This window comes from Lithobates pipiens, unplaced genomic scaffold, assembly GCF_037356315.1.
Source record: "Lithobates pipiens isolate NorthernLeopardFrog02 unplaced genomic scaffold, aLitPip1_a1.2 Scaffold_35, whole genome shotgun sequence".
Taxonomy (NCBI): Eukaryota; Metazoa; Chordata; class Amphibia; order Anura; family Ranidae; genus Lithobates; species Lithobates pipiens.
Genome location: NW_027507811.1, coordinates 26600274 through 26617366, shown reverse-complemented (window position 1 = coordinate 26617366; position 17093 = coordinate 26600274). Strand labels below are relative to the sequence as shown.

Sequence of the window (17093 nt, the reverse complement as noted above, 5' to 3'; positions counted from 1 at the left end):
GGAACGCAAATAATAGGTTCTTTGCCCTGCAGAGCTAGAAAGTCAGAATGATGAATGAGGGTCTATAGTGATGTCAGTGTGCAGTGGAAACCCCTCATAATGCACAATGCTCATAGTGTACAACCTGGGAACCCCTCATAATGGGCAAAGCAAATGTATAGACCTGGCAATTTAGCACAGGGATGGTGGAGACTCCTCATAATGGGCGCAGCAGGTGTACAGACCAGGTAACTCGGCACAGGGATGGTGGGAACCCTTCATAATGGGCCCAGCAGGTGTACAGACACAGGAACACAGCACAGGGATGGTGGGAACCCCTCATAATGGGCCCAGCAGGTGTACAGACTCAGGAACTCAGCACAGGGATGGTGGGAACCCCTCATAATGGGCACAGCTGGTATACTAGGGTGAGCAGACATCCCCGGTTTCCGGGGACAGTCCCCGGATTGAGGACACTGTCCCCAGAGCCAGTCCCGGATTTGTCCCCAGATTGCAGTGGTATGGAGGGGGGGCAGCTGTTACTCTCGCCCTGGGTGAAACATTTGGGGGGTGCACAATCATTACTGTGCCCCCCCCCCAAGTGTGCTGTGTATCCCCCCCCCCCACCCAGGCACTCCTGTAGTCTAGCCTGTCCCCCATGATCCCTCTGGTGAGGGCGGCCCGTATGTGTGTGAGAACAGCGGAGGAGAGGGGCAGTGCAGACATACTGGCTATTGGCAGGGGATACTGAGGAGCATCTGGGTGCTGGGGAGAGCCCTGCTCTGATAGATTATCATGGAGGCCATGGAGAAGTGAGCAAAATCAACCAATCTACGCTGTTCATGTAGGGGAGGGGGGGTGTGTGAGTAGTGCAGGAATCAGGTAGGTCAGTGTAGTGGTCAGTATAGAGCTCAAGTAGGTCAGTGTAGTGGTCAGTATAGAACTCAGGTAGGTCAGTGTAGTAGTCAGAATAGGAATCGGGTAGGTCAGTGTAGAGGAGTTTTTTGGAATCAGGTAGGTCAGTGTAGTGGTCAGGTAGGTCAGTGTAGTGGTCAGGGTAGGAAACCAGGTAGGTTAGTTCAGTGGGCAGGTAGGTCAGTGTAGGAATCAAGTTGGTCAGTACTACTGTACTAGTGGAAGGGATTCAGGGAGTGCTAAAAGTCTGGCGGGGTGCACATTTCTTACCTTGTCCCGGGCGCTGACAACCCACGCTACACTGCGGACTGCATATATAATTTGATGAAAATATGCGTATAAAATGGTTTACCATTTGCCAATTAAAAAAAAAAAAATATGTCCCGGATTTCATTTTAAAAATCTGGTCACCTTATGGTATACAGACCCGGGAACTCAGCACAGGGATGGTGGAAACCCCTCATAATGGGCACAGTGGGTATACAGACCCAGGAACTCAGCACAGGGATGGTGGAAAACCCCTCATAATGGGCACAGCGGTTATACAGACATGGAAACTCAGCACAGGGATGGTGGAAAACCCCCATAATGGGAACAGCAGGTGTACAGACCCAGGAACTCAGGACAGGGATGGTGGGAACCCCACATAATGGGCACAGCTGGTATACAGACCCGGGAAATCAAGACAGGGATGGTGGGAACTCCTCATAATGGGAACAGCAGGTGTTCACACCCAGGAACTCAGGACAGGGATGGTGGGAACCCCTCATAATGGGCACAGCTGGTATACAGACCCGGGAAATCAAGACAGGGATGGTGGGAACTCCTCATAATGGGAACAGCAGGTGTACACACCCAGGAACTCAGGACAGGGATGGTGGGAACCCCTCATAATGGGCACAGCTGGTATACAGACCCGGGAAATCAAGACAGGGATGGTGGGAACTCCTCATAATGGGCACAGCTGGTATACAGATCCGGGAAATCAGGACAGGGATGGTGGGAACTCCTCATAATGGGCACAGCTGGTATACAGACCCAGGAAATCAGGACAGGGATGGTGGGAACCCCTCATAATGGGCACAGCTGGTATACAGATCCGGTAAATCAGGACAGGGATGGTGGGAACCCCTCATAATGGGCACAGCTGGTATACAGACCCAGGAACTCAGCAAAGGGATGGTGGGAACCCCTCATAATGGGCACAGCAGGTGTACAGAGCCAAGAACTCAGCGCAGGGATGGTGGGAACCTCTCACAATGTGTCTAGCACTTAGAATACAAAACAGGTGAATATGTACCAATGAAATAAAAAAAATCATCATTAACGGTCATTATTATGTCTAATAAATATATTCACATGAAATCAATCATATATCTATACAATGATTAACTGTTATATGTATTTGCAACATAAATAGTAAGAGGAAAAAAAATTAAAAAAATCAGCAGCTGCCATTTTGTTGTAGCCAGTTGCAGAGACAGGAAGTGATGCCCCTAGACAGGAAGTTCTAGGCCAGAGGTCAAGGAACAGGAAGTGGATGGAAACCATTGTTCTAACTGGCAGCAGGTAATGACTTTTTAAAAAAAAATTCTATTTATTATTATTATCTGTTTACTCAGAGCTCAGCGTCTTCCTGCAGGCTCCCCCTTCCGTCATCCTGCTTCCTCTACCACGCCTGCTGCGGGGACCTCTGTCCTCAGATGGACCATTTACCCAACACCAGTCTTTTCTGTTGCTCTTCTGTGCTTTTTAACCCTGTCGGCGCTGAACTAACGGAGGCATCGCTGCCCCTCCTCCACCGTTGCGAAGAAACTCGATACAAACCAAGGCGCTGTGACGCGATGCACCCCGGCTAAACTCCACGCAGGCGTTTATTTTTGCACGACTTTATATGAAGTACACAGAGCCTATTTACCAAATGTTGAAGATTGCCCATTGGTTGGGCGATTGGGGTTGGCTCTCGTTTTCACTGCCCATCTTTGCAGCTGCGGTTGATGCGTCTTTCCAGCCCGTTTTGCCTTTTTAAACCCGCGTTTTTGCATGCAGTTTTCACACGCTTCATGTTTTTTTCCCTCTCTTTTTAACCCCTTGCCTACCGGGCACTTTCACCCCCTTCCTGCCCAGGTCAATTTTCAGCTTTCAGCGCTGTCGCAATTTGAATGACAGTTGCGCGGTCATGCTACAATGTAACCATGGGACATTTTTATCATTTTCTTTACACAAATAGAGCTTTCTTTTGGTGGTATTTAATCACTGCTGGGTTTTTTATTTTTTACTAAAAAAAAAAAAAATTCTCCTTCACTGATGGGCACTGATGAGGTGGCACTTATGGCCACTGATTAGGTGGCACTAATATGCCGCAATTATGGGCACTGATGGGTGCCACTGATATATGGCACTGATAGGCGGCAATGATGGGGAGCACTGATAGGCGGCACTGATAACCAGCACTGACTGGCATCACTGATGGGCATCGATTGGTGGCACTTGTGGGAACTGATTGGCACTGATGGCGCTTTATTGTAATCAAGGCACTGATGATCAGTGCCCTGATTACATGTCTCAATGTCCTCTGCAAGAAGATGCCGCTGATCGGCTCTCCTCACCACACACTCTGTCAGTGTAAGGCGATGAGAGTCGATTACCGGCATTTCCGTATTTACATGTGACCGGCTGTGATTGGACACAGCCGATCACATGGTTAAAGAGCCACGGCTCTTTACAGAGATCGGGGTCCCGCTGTGTCCTAGTTTGTGTGTGCCGTCATATGACGTCCACCCAGAACGAGAGCCGCACCGCCCCTCCGTCATTTGATGGCACGCAGTTAACCAACTGTGAATAAGCTGGTAGTTAAGGAGTGGGGCAGGGAAGCTGGCCACTGCACCTGAACAACTGTTGAGTCATAAGCTGTCAGCGGTGTTCCCCACTGACAGCTGAATGTAAAATAAAAAGAACCGCCGGCAATAAAAAAAATCTGTAAAAAAACTGCGTGGGGGGGTCCCCCCAATCCAGAGCCTCTAAGCACCCCCCCAATGTTGAGGGCATGTGGCCTTGTATAGTTCAGCAGGGGAGGAGGGTGGCACTCGCCCGTCCCCTCCCTTATCTGACCTGCTGGGCTGCATGCTAGGATATGGGTCTGGTATGGCTTGGGGGGGCTACGCACACCCGGTGCGCGTAGCGCGTTTGCCTGCACGGGTGTTTTCCGTGCATCCCCATGTGGTCAGTCCTAATCATTTTCATTGGGGCACAGCGTTTGCACGAGCCCAGCCGCTGCTCCCAATTTGAGAATGAGATAACACATACACAGGGGGCGCTGTTCCAGTAGGGCTGGGGAAAAAATCGATTTAAATCTCGAATTGAGTTGAGAGGTCAAATCGATTCAAAATTTAAGCAAATCGTTTTTTTTTTTCACCACCGCGCCGGTCCTAAGGACTAGGCCGAAGCTGTGGCCTCCCCTAAAAACTCCTGCCCGCAGCTCCTTAGGACTGGCGTGGTGTCCATAAAAAAACAAAAAAAACTCGATTTGAATTGTGAATGGAGTCTTTTTTTTTTAATTGCAGATTTTTTTTTTTTTTTTTTTTAAGAAAATTGCCCAGCAGCTCTATGTTCCAGTAGGTCTTATGAGTTAATAAAATTCCAGGATCATGTTTAGCTGATAGTTTATTAAACACGAGATGGTCAGTCACGGACTACATGCAATGTGCACAGCGATGCCAGGGTACATATACAGAGAGGGTGGAATATGCAGAGCCAAACTCGCATAGGTGGATGGTAAACAAGACGCCCCGGCTGGATGGCCCCGAAGCTCCTAGGGGCTGAAGAAATGGCTGAATCAGCGCCCCCTGTGTGTGTTTTCTCGTTTTTCTCATTGGTTATATGAGTCGGGGCAGCAGCGGCTACTGTGGTCAATTAAATACCTTTATATAACCACTGGGAATTTTTCTTTGTGCCTGGTTCCTGTTTTGTTTACAGCTGCCTCCAATTTGGCAGCCAGGCGCGTGCGAACGCGCCCCCGAACGCACACAATTTGACAGCACCCACTCGGCTGTCAAATTGGGAGCAGCAGCTGTGTCTGTATGCCTGCTGTGCCCCAATCTAAATGAAAGAGACTGTGACTGCATGGGGAGGTCTGTGCATCCCCACTGAGGGCAAACATGGGCCGGGCACGCTATAGTATGCCCGTGTGAACGAGGCCTAAGGGCTCATTTGCACCAGGTGTATTCAAATGCATTAATTTCAATGAGCCTAGTTTACACCATTGTGAACTTTCACGTGTTAAAAAAAAAAAAATATATATATATATATATATATATATAATATATTTTTTTTTTGCACTGGGACCCACCACAAACACATATAAGAAAAAAAATAAAACCATAAGTCCAAAAAATACATGTAAAACAGTATACTATGTCCTTGTCTCAGATGATGTGTGCACAGTGGTGTAGTGGTTAGCACTCTCACCTAGCAGTAAAAAGGTTCGCTGGTTCGGATCCCAACCACGACACTACCTGCTTGGAGTTTGCATGTTCCCCCTGTGCCTGCATGGGTTTCCTCCGGGTACTCCGGTTTCCTCCCACACTCCAAAGACATGCAGGTAGGTTCATTGGCTTCTGTCCAAAATTGGCCCTAGTATATGAATGGGGACCGTGGATTGTGGGCTCCTTGAGGGTAGGGACCAATGTGAGTTTGCAATGTACAGGGATAGGGACAACTGTAGACACTCACTCAGGTTGAACTGGATGGACTGGTGTCTTTATTCAACCTTACTAACTATGTAACTATCTGTGTTTGTGGTCAGATTTTGTAGGTATTTTACACGGGATGTATCTAAATTCTTGTGCGAATGTTTACATAAACAAAGCTATTTATTCAGAGTGAGTGAAGACTGAGGTCATTCTGCGCTGCCACCTAGTGGATGACTCCTTCAGGGTCGGGGGGGAGGGGGGTGATTTAAATATAAACAAATGTTGCCTATATTAAGCATCCCCACCCTATATGGATATGCGCGTGGGTCAGTTGAGATGCACCATGGACCATTTTCTACGCAGGTACTTGCCACCAGATTTCTACGCCCGTGTGGATGTGTCGTAGACTCTCAGGTGTCCTTAAAGTCTCCTCCTATTTGCAAGTGTGGGATAGCAGTGGATATATAGCACTGACCTTTATGGGTATGGGAAGTGCACTTTGGTCATTCCTGGACTGCTACCACCATTGGAGGTGGAGTACATCCAGAAATCCAACTGTTAACTGAATCTCTGTACGATCTACAGGAGAATGTCTGCTGTACACGATACAACCACATACGTATCGATGGAGAAGGACGAGAAGAGTCAGATGACAGAGGGGATATTAAACTTGACTCTGGAGATCATCTATCTGCTGACCGGAGAGGTGAGGAGGATTCTGGGAGGTCACGTGACATCACTCTGATCTCTATTAATAAAACACAGACCTGACCGGAGAGGTGAGGAGGATTCGGGGAGGTCACATGACATCACTCTTATCTATAATAATAAAACACAGACCTGACTGGAGAGGTGAGGAGGATTCTGGGAGGTCACATGACATCACTCTTATCGCTATTAATAAAACAGACCTGACCAGGGAGGTGAGGAGGATTCTGGGAAATCACATGACATCACTCCTTCTATTCTGCTCTTCCCCTTATATAGAAATATGCTGCAGTGAAGATAACATGTATTGAAGGTCTTTTACAAGGGATGTATCCAGCTATGTCAGAAGGATGGGGTCGAAGCCAGAACTCCATCGCAGTGCCTCCACCTCACTCCCCAATTCTTGAGAGTAAAAACATTCAGAAGTTTCAAGAAATTACTAACAAACTTATGGAGCTGCTAACAGATAAGGTGAGCGGTGCCGGGAATTCTGGGACATTATCCAGTAACAGACAAGGGATGTGTCTAGATGGTGACTGTATCATTGTGTGTGTCAGGTTCCTATACGGTGTCAGGATGTCATAGAGGATGTCTCCATCTCCAAGGACAACAAATATTTAGAAGGACACAAGGATCTCATGATAGAGGACCAGCCGCCCCTCACATCACCAGGTAAGAGGAGACTTTAATTTTGTTTTAAAGATCCACCTAGATACACACATTTATTTATTTATTTCAGGTACTTATATAGCGCCGTCAGTTTACGCAGTGCTTTACATATACATATCATTCACAGCAGTCCATACCCTCAAGGGGCTTACAACCTAAGGTCCTTAACACACATTTATACATATACTAGGGTAAATTTTAGATAGGATCCGATTAACCTACCAGTATATCTTTGGCGTGTGGGAGGAAACCGGAGTACCCAGAGGAAACCCACGCAGGCACAGAGAGAACATGCAAACCCCAGGCAGATGGTGTCGTGGTCAGGATTTGAACCAGCGACTCTTTTTGCTGATGCGTGAAAGTGCTAACCACTACACCACTGTGCACACATCATCTGAGACAAGGACATAGTATGTCAGGTTCCAATAAGGTGTCAGGATGTCAATCTCCATTTCTCCATGGAGGAGTGGGAGTATTTAGAAGGACACAAGGATCCCTACAAGGATGTTATTATGGCGAGCCAGCCGCCCCGCACATCACCGGGTAAGAGGAGACTTTATTGTAAAGGAGAGAGCAGTACGGAGGCTCCACCTAGATCCCCCATCATCTGATAAACACATAGAAACAATATATTCAGTCAGTGTGTGTGTGTTTCCTACAGATGGATCAATTAATGGGAACCCACTAGAGAGATGTCCCCGTGCTCTGTATTCCCAGGATTCCACACAGGAAGATCAGGAGATCCTTCACCATGATCAGGTAGGTGGAACTGAGGACCTTACCAAAGGGTTTGTAGTGACATTTGTTTGGTATGGTTTGTAGAGACGTTGTTTGGTATGGTTTGTAGAGATGTTTGTTTGGTATGGTTTGTAGAGACGTTTGGTTGGTATGGTTTGTAGAGACATGTTTGGTATGGTTTGTAGAGACGTTTGTTTGGTATGGTTTGTAGAGACGTTTGTTTGGTATGGTATGTAGAGACGTTTGTTTGGTATGGTTTGTAGAGACGTTGTTTAGTATGGTTTGTAGAGACGTTGTTTGGCATGGTTTGTAGAGACGTTTGGTTGGTATGGTTTGTAGAGACGTTTGGTTGGTATGGTTTGTAGAGACGTTGTTTGGTATGGTTTGTAGAGACGTTTGGTTGGTATGGTTTGTAGAGACGTTTGGTTGGTATGGTTTGTAGAGACGTTTGGTTGGTATGGTTTGTAGAGACGTTTGGTTGGTATGGTTTGTAGAGACGTTTGGTTGGTATGGTTTGTAGAGACGTTGTTTGGTATGGTTTGTAGAGACGTTTGGTTGGTATGGTTTGTAGAGACGTTTGGTTGGTATGGTTTGTAGAGACGTTTGGTTGGTATGGTTTGTAGAGACGTTTGGTTGGTATGGTTTGTAGAGACGTTTGGTTGATATGGTTTGTAGAGACGTTGTTTGGTATGGTTTGTAGAGACGTTTGGTTGGTATGGTTTGTAGAGACGTTTGGTTGGTATGGTTTGTAGAGACGTTTGGTTGGTATGGTTTGTAGAGACGTTTGGTTGGTATGGTTTGTAGAGACGTTTGGTTGGTATGGTTTGTAGAGACGTTTGGTTGGTATGGTTTGTAGAGACGTTTGGTTGGTATGGTTTGTAGAGACGTTTGGTTGATATGGTTTGTAGAGACGTTGTTTGGTATGGTTTGTAGAGACGTTTGGTTGGTATGGTTTGTAGAGACGTATGTTTGGTATGGTTTGTAGAGACGTTTGGTTGGTATGGTTTGTAGAGACGTTTGGTTGGTATGGTTTGTAGAGACGTATGTTTGGTATGGTTTGTAGAGACGTATGTTTGGTATGGTTTGTAGAGACGTTTGGTTGGTATGGTTTGTAGAGACGTTTGGTTGGTATGGTTTGTAGAGACGTTTGGTTGATATGGTTTGTAGAGACGTTGTTTGGTATGGTTTGTAGAGACGTTTGGTTGGTATGGTTTGTAGAGACGTATGTTTGGTATGGTTTGTAGAGACGTTTGGTTGGTATGGTTTGTAGAGACGTTTGGTTGGTATGGTTTGTAGAGACGTATGTTTGGTATGGTTTGTAGAGACGTATGTTTGGTATGGTTTGTAGAGACGTTGTTTGGTATGGTTTGTAGAGACGTATGTTTGGTATGGTTTGTAGAGACGTTTGGTTGGTATGGTTTGTAGAGACATTGGTTGGTATGGTTTGTAGAGACGTTGTTTGGTATGGTTTGTAGAGACGTTTGGTTGGTATGGTTTGTAGAGACGTTTGGTTGGTATGGTTTGTAGAGACGTTTGGTTGGTATGGTTTGTAGAGACGTTTGGTTGGTATGGTTTGTAGAGACGTTTGGTTGGTATAGTTTGTAGAGATGTTTGGTTGATATGGTTTGTAGGGATGTTGGGTACATCTTTTTCTTCATTTTATTCTGTTTCAATTACCTAATTGCTCTCTGGACCTTTTTTAGGCCATAGAACAGATCAAAGTTGAAATTAAAGAGGAAGATGAAGAGACGTATGTGATGGATGGTCAGCCATACAAGGAGGAAGTTCACACGGAGATTGACACGGGTGAGTAATAAAAACTGATTACAGAGAACATTCTCCTGGTTGTTGTTCTTTTCCTTCCTGTTTTTGCACTCCTACGAGCCATCATGTGTTTGCAGAACATTCCATTCCACCAGTCTGGCAATCCACAGTCCTACCCTAGTTGTAAAAACCTTTGACCGACCATTAATTTTCAAAGGGCGCTTTTTTTCTGTAGAGTGTAGACAGTCCTGTAGCCAAGTCCACACTGCTGACCACTCATTTGGCCTAGCCTTGTCTGCAGTCCCCCTCTTTGCTACATCCAGACTCATTGAGGTTTAGGAATGCTCTTTCAGAATTAGTTTTAGAACCATTTTCCTGACCAATGGTGACATTTTAGTTGATAGCAAAGACACCCATCAAAGTATTGTGTCCAGGTGTTTCCAGTGAAGGGTTCTGTTAATGCTGCAGCATACTAAACATTTACGTTTCGTTCTTAAAGCGGAGGTCCACCCTAAAGTGGAGCTTCCGCTCATTGGAACCCTCCCCCCCCTCCGGCGCCACAATTGGCACCTTTCAGGGGGGAGGGGGTGCAGGTACCTGTACAGTACAGGTATCTGCACCCACTTCCGGCGTAGATTCTGCAGAAGCTACGCCCCTTTCCGCAGAATCTACACCCCTTTCCTAAGGTCCCCGGCTGCCTGCTGGGAAACACACAGATCCCAGAGACAGCGGGGACCATCCTTATTGCGCAGTGCGACTCGCGCATGCGCAGTAGGGAAATGGGAAATGAAGCCGCAAGGCTCCTCTTCCTGATTCCTATACCTATACCCAAGATGGCGGCGGCAGCACCCGAGAGACGATCGAGAGTTCGGCTTCGGGTGCCGGCATCGCGGGCGCTCTGGGCGGGTAAGTGTCATTATTTTAAAAGTCAGCAGCTGCAGTATTTGTAGCTGCTGGCTTTTAAAAAAAAAAAACGGCGGACTCCCGCTTTAATCAAAGTTTGGATAAAATTCTCGTTATTTAGGGATTCAGATGTATCAATACAACAGTAATGAATTGAAACGAATCTGAAACAACAAAACAAAATTTTGTCCAAAATAACGAATTATCCGAACTTGAATAGAAAAGTCAGAGAAATAAAAAGTGTGGGATCCCCCCCAATCAATAACACACCCTTCAGGTCTGGAATGGATATTAAGGGGAACCCCACACCAAAATTAAAGAAAAAAAAAAACAGCGTGGGGTCCCTCACAAAATACCATACCCTTATCCTTGCATGCAGCCTGGCAGGCCAGGAAAGGGGGGGGGGGGAGACGAGCGAGCCTCCCCCCCCCACCCCAAAGCATCATGTCCCCATGTTGATGGGGACAAGGGCCTCTTCCCAACAACCCTAGGCTGTGGTTGTGGGGGTCAGCAGGCAGGGGGCTTATCGGAATCTGTAAGCCCCCTTTAACAAGGGGGTCCCCAGATCCTGCCCCCTCCAATGTGAATGAGTATGGCCTACCCATTCACCAAAAAAGTGTAAAAAGTGAATAAAGATACAAGAGTTTTTGACAATTCCTTCATTAAAAATATAAAAACAATGTCCCCTGATGTAGATCCATCTTCGATCATGACGCCCACTGCCACCTCCGGACCCGAAAGAAAAAAAACGAAAAGCTCCACCCGCAACAAATGCTAACCGCGAACAGCCTGCTCCACCTTGTGACAGTTCTTAAATAGGTAAGGGGCGGGTCACCCAGTGACATCTGTTGGTGCCACTGCCCCCTAGTGACGTCACTGACCGGTGCATGCTTGATAGGTGACGTTACAAGGGGGCAGTTCAACAAGGTGACATCACCGAGTGGCCCTGCCCCTTACTTTTTTAAGAATTCTCTCACAGCTGGAGCAGGCGGTCGACAGCCTTTTTGGGTCTGGCGGTGGTGGCAGGTGTCGTAATTAATGATGGATCCACATCATTTTTATATTTAATAAAGGAACTGTCAAAAACTCATGTTATGTCTTTATTCACTTTTTGCACTTTTTTGGTGAATGGGTAGGGGTACACACTGCACTGTTTGTACACACCGCACTTACCAGATATGATTGACCCCGTTAGTTAAAAAGAAGTCAAATAGCGCTTTATCATCAATATTTGGCCCTTAATCCCTTTCTGATCTATCTCCTGGGTCCTCTGCTTTTATAGTTAGTATGGCGCCTCTGTATCTAGAACTACTCCGTAAAGTACAGGGGAAGAGATGGGGAAGCTTCTTGTAGTGTAGTAGTATTTATTTGGTATTTTAAAAGCATAAACCTGCAAATGCAAGACAAACTTAAAACTAGGAATGCCATTCCAAATGCATTTCAATTAGTGGAAGTGATGTTTAGCAAGAGCTCCGCCCTACATGTTTTGTCACCTACATCTGATGTCATCAGGAGCTGCTTCTCTTTTTAATTAAAGAAGTAAATAAGTAAATAATATCTGGTGAGTGCAGTATGTACGGGTGCAGCTGTGGAGGAAACATGGCTACATGTTTGGATTGCTTTTGCATAGAACACTTTTTTGTTCAGGTGAATTTGGTTGCACTTTATGGACACGTGGTCTTATATCCTAATTTTTGGGATATTTTGGTTTATGTATTTAGGACTTTTGAAGTTCGGTTGATGGCAGCTCTCTTTTATTTAATAATAGCTTTAGAAATTTTTTTTTTAGATTTGTTTGTTTGAATTGAATCGTTTGATTATTGTTCGTGTGATGTGATTTTAATATTTTTACACTCCCTAAATATGGTTGACTAGCATGGGTCTAAAACTTATGAATTTTTTTATCTGTACACACAGTACTTACTAGTTATTAATGACCTCTCTAATTAAAAAAAAGGAAGCAAGCTCCTGATGACGTCAGATGTAGATGATGAAACACGTTGGGACGGGGCTTCCAGTAAACATCACTCCCGCTTGTTGCAATGGTTTTATACCTTGGGAGTGGCCTGCACAGAGCCCTGGCCTCAACCCTACTTAACACCTTTGGGATGAAATGGGACATCGACTGTGAGCCAAGTCTTCTCATATAACTTCAGTAACTGACCTCACAAATGATACGTTGGCTAATGGGCACAAATCCCCAAAAGACACACCCCAAACTCTTTGGGGAAAGTCTTGTGTGGGCTGTCAAATGGGGTTAACTCCAAATGAACCACTTGCCAACCCCCCCACCCCCCCACAGTACATTTACACGTACTGTTCTGTTGCTCAGCACACGCACTTGCGCGCCCCCTGGGCCACGCAGCGGCGCGATCATGTAAGTCAGGGGTCTCAAACTGGTGGCCCTCCAGCTGCTGCCAAACTACAAGTCCCATGAGGCATTGCAAGGCTGACAGTTACAAGCATGAATCCCACAGGCAGAGGCATGATGGGACTTGTAGTTTTGTAACAGCTGGAGGGCCTCCAGTTTGAGACCTCTGATGTAAGTAAACCTGCCATGCATGGAAGCCGTTCATGACAGCTTGCTTACTATTGTGATGCTGTGATAGGCCCACACCCATCAAATGGTACCTGGGCCAATCACAGCACCCTGTACCATGTGAATAGCTGTAGCCAATCACAATAGTAAGCAAGCTGTCATGAATGAAAGACATTCATGTCTATTGCTTATAACAGTGATCATTGTTATACGCAATAACAAGAAAATCCCTGATCACCTCCCCCACTATGGTGACACTGAGCTACTCTGATGACAGTATGTAGAAAAAAAAAAGTAAGAAAAGTATCTTTTTTAGTGTAGTCCTGAGCCCGAATATTAAACATCTTTGTGTTTTTTTGCCCATCAGAGGAAGGCAACAGCAAAAGATCATCAGATAGATGTCCTGTTTTACCTCCAGCCTGGGACACAGATGAGGAGAACTCACAAGATTCCCTCAAAGTTCATCCAGCTTTTCACGAAGTGGACAAATCGCCCAAACCCCCTAATCCTGAAGAATTTTCCCCCAATTCCTCTCATTCACCTTCCCCAAATGTAAATCAGGGACTTCACAGTGTCGCTGGATCACCGGCTCCCTCTCACTCAGAGGAATTTTTTACCAATAGATCACACATCATTACCTCACATATCTATCCAGGACTTGATGGTGCAGATAGATCTAAAGATCCTTCCAATCCTGAGGGATCTTTGCTTGGTAAATCAGATACTGCCTCAAATATCACACCAGGTCTTCTCCTTCCATATAGACCATCAGATCCCGCCAAACCTGAGGAAACTTCTTCTGACAAATCGCAGACCTCCTCCCCAAATATCATTCCTAGTCTTCTCATTGGATATAGACCACCGGTACCGTCAAATCCAGAGGAATCTTCTTTCAATGCGATGGCGCAACGGGCAGGGACGCACGAGGATGCGTTATATCCATGCTATTCCAGCTTGGTGAAGATGGTCGAACACCAGAGAGCACACGTTGGCGACCAGCTCGGCCAGGAACCTGCTTTTGGCAACCATCAGCATAAGCATCTGGGCAAGAAGGTGTTCCCTTGCGTAGAGTGCGAGAAGTTCTTCGCCCACAGCGCCGACCTTGATAAACACCAGCGCCGTCACTCCAGAGAAAAGCCGTTCTCGTGTGCTGAATGCGGCAAGGCCTACACCCAGAAGTCCCACCTCGTCAACCACCAGCGGCTTCACACTGGCGAGAACATACTGCCCTGTACGGAGTGCGGCAGGTGCTTTACACTGAAGTCGCAGTTCATAAAACACATGAGGACTCACACAGGGGAAAAACCATACTGCTGCTCGGAGTGCGGGAGGTGCTTTGCCCAGAAATCGACACTGGACAACCACCAGACCATCCACACCGGTCAGAAGCCATTCTCTTGTTTGCAGTGTGGCAAACACTTTGCACGGAAGTCCACCCTCCAGAAGCACCTGGAGCTTCATGCCAGTGGGGTTATTGCTGTGAAGCCATGCCCCTGAGGAGAACGTTTCTCAAAATGGAATGTATTATCTTCTACGTCTGAAAGACCACATAACCCTGAGGAGAGCTTTTCTCAGAATGGATTGTATTGTCTTCTACATCTGAAAGACCACACACGCCCCTGAGGAGAATGTTAATCAGAATGGATTATATTGTCTTCTACATCTGATAGACCACACACGCCCCTGAGGAGAATGTTAATCAGAATGGATTATATTGTCTTCTACATCTGATAGACCACACACGCCCCTGAGGAGAATGTTAATCAGAATGGATTATATTGTCTTCTGTATCTGATAGACCACACACGCCCCTGAGGAGAACGTTTCTCAAAACATATTGTATTGTCTTCTTTTGAAAGACCACACACGCCCCTGAGGAGAACGTTAATCAGAATGGATTATATTGTCTTCTACATCTGAAAGACCACACACGCCCCTGAGGAGAACGTTTCTCAAAACATATTGTATTGTCTTCTTTTGAAAGACAACACACGCCCCTGAGGAGAACGTTAATCAGAATGGATTATATTGTCTTCTAGATCTGATAGACCACACACACCCCTGAGGAGAACGTTAATCAGAATGGATTATATTGTCTTCTACATCTGAAAGACCACACACGCCCCTGAGGAGAACGTTTCTCAAAACATATTGTATTGTCTTCTTTTGAAAGACCACACATGCCCCTGAGGAGAATGTTAATCAGAATGGATTATATTGTCTTCTGTATCTGATAGACCACACACGCCCCTGAGGAGAACGTTTCTCAAAACATATTGTATTGTCTTCTTTTGAAAGACAACACACGCCCCTGAGGAGAACGTTAATCAGAATGGATTATATTGTCTTCTAGATCTGATAGACCACACACACCCCTGAGGAGAACGTTAATCAGAATGGATTATATTGTCTTCTACATCTGAAAGACCACACACGCCCCTGAGGAGAACATTAATCAGAATGGATTATATTGCCTTCTACATCTGATAGACCACACACACCCCTGAGGAGAACGTTAATCAGAATGGATTATATTGTCTTCTACATCTGATAGACCACACACACCCCTGAGGAGAACGTTAATCAGAATGGATTATATTGTCTTCTACATCTGAAAGACCACACACGCCCCTGAGGAGAACGTTTCTCAAAACATATTGTATTGTCTTCTTTTGAAAGACAACACACGCCCCTGAGGAGAACGTTAATCAGAATGGATTATATTGTCTTCTAGATCTGATAGACCACACACACCCCTGAGGAGAACGTTAATCAGAATGGATTATATTGTCTTCTACATCTGAAAGACCACACACGCCCCTGAGGAGAACATTAATCAGAATGGATTATATTGCCTTCTACATCTGATAGACCACACACACCCCTGAGGAGAACGTTAATCAGAATGGATTATATTGTCTTCTACATCTGATAGACCACACACACCCCTGAGGAGAACGTTTCTCAAAACATATTGTATTGTCTTCTTTTGAAAGACCACACACGCCCCTGAGGAGAATGTTAATCAGAATGGATTATATTGTCTTCTACACCTGATAGACCACACACGCCCCTGAGGAGAACGTTAATCAGAATGGATTATATTGTCTTCTACATCTGATAGACCACACACACCCCTGAGGAGAATGTTAATCAGAATGGATTATATTGTCTTCTACATCTGAAAGACCACACCCGCCCCTGAGGGGAACGTTAATCAGAATGGATTATATTGTCTTCTATATCTGATAGACCACACACGCCCCTGAGGAGAACGTTTCTCAAAACATAGTGTATTATCTTCTACTGAAAGACCACACACGCCCCTGAGGGGAACGTTTCTCAGAATGGATTGTATTGTCTTCTACATCTGTAAGACCAACCATTATAGAAGAACTGTCCTCACGTCCTCGCCTTCTGCTGCTATGCACAATCTGGGCCTGGCCCCATTCTGGAGAACTGGTGGGCCTGAAATGGTACCATCAGCTGACGCGCTCCGAAGTATTCTGGGATGCTGAGTCAGCAGGTGCAAGGAACAAGACTCTGACTGTTTTATTCTTATTGAATACCCAAAGACCTCTAAAATGTCTACCGGGCTGTTGAAAATTATGCAAAATTGTGCACCAAACCACGTGACTAGTATTTTTTTAAGACTTTTTTGGGTTGTTTTATTTTCTTGTTTTGTTTTTTTTTCTCTTTTATTTGGTGGATTTCTTATTCTGAAAGACTTAATTATTGAGTGTTGTTGGCAAAAACCAAATAAAATTGTTTTGATAAAAAAAAAAACACCCATGTAAATCTGTCAGTTTGACACCCATCCAGAAGCCCCCTCGTCCCCCGGCTCTTGTGTTTTTAGTGATGTTGGGGACCTCTGTTGGGTGTCTTAGGGGTGCTTCTGATTCCAATGATAAGATCAGAGGAGAGCTTCCATTCTCCTGTGTCACCAGCCTAATAAGAGTTTTGTTGGCCAGTAGCTTCTCCCTCGCCATACAGTGTGTATTAGAAGCTACAGCAAGTCCGATAGAGCCCCGCCTCATTTCCTGGCTGGAGGACATCCACGATCTGAGATAAAGGCAAACAGCTTTAAAGCTGCACTCTAGGCACACCGGTATGCAGAGGAAATAAGTATACTGAGGCTGTTTTACCTGACAAAGGATTTGTATTCCTGTCCATCCAGTTCTGAAATT

The 17093-nt window shown here is 45.6% G+C and overlaps 2 protein-coding genes across 3 annotated transcripts in view; one reads left to right on the top strand and one right to left on the bottom strand.

Moving 5' to 3' along the window:
* Positions 1 to 17093, bottom strand: part of LOC143956160 (uncharacterized) — a 482654-nt gene that overhangs the window by 73911 nt on the left and 391650 nt on the right. The gene's annotated exons all lie outside the window — the stretch shown is intronic.
* LOC143956259 (uncharacterized) lies at positions 816 to 16680 on the top strand. The gene is made up of 7 exons (XM_077466460.1): positions 816 to 2463; positions 6171 to 6291; positions 6573 to 6764; positions 6851 to 6965; positions 7624 to 7721; positions 9404 to 9506; positions 13274 to 16680. Exons 1-7 carry the CDS (start codon positions 2435 to 2437, stop codon positions 14401 to 14403), a joined length of 1788 nt encoding a protein of 595 aa, XP_077322586.1. The 5' UTR covers positions 816 to 2434; the 3' UTR covers positions 14404 to 16680.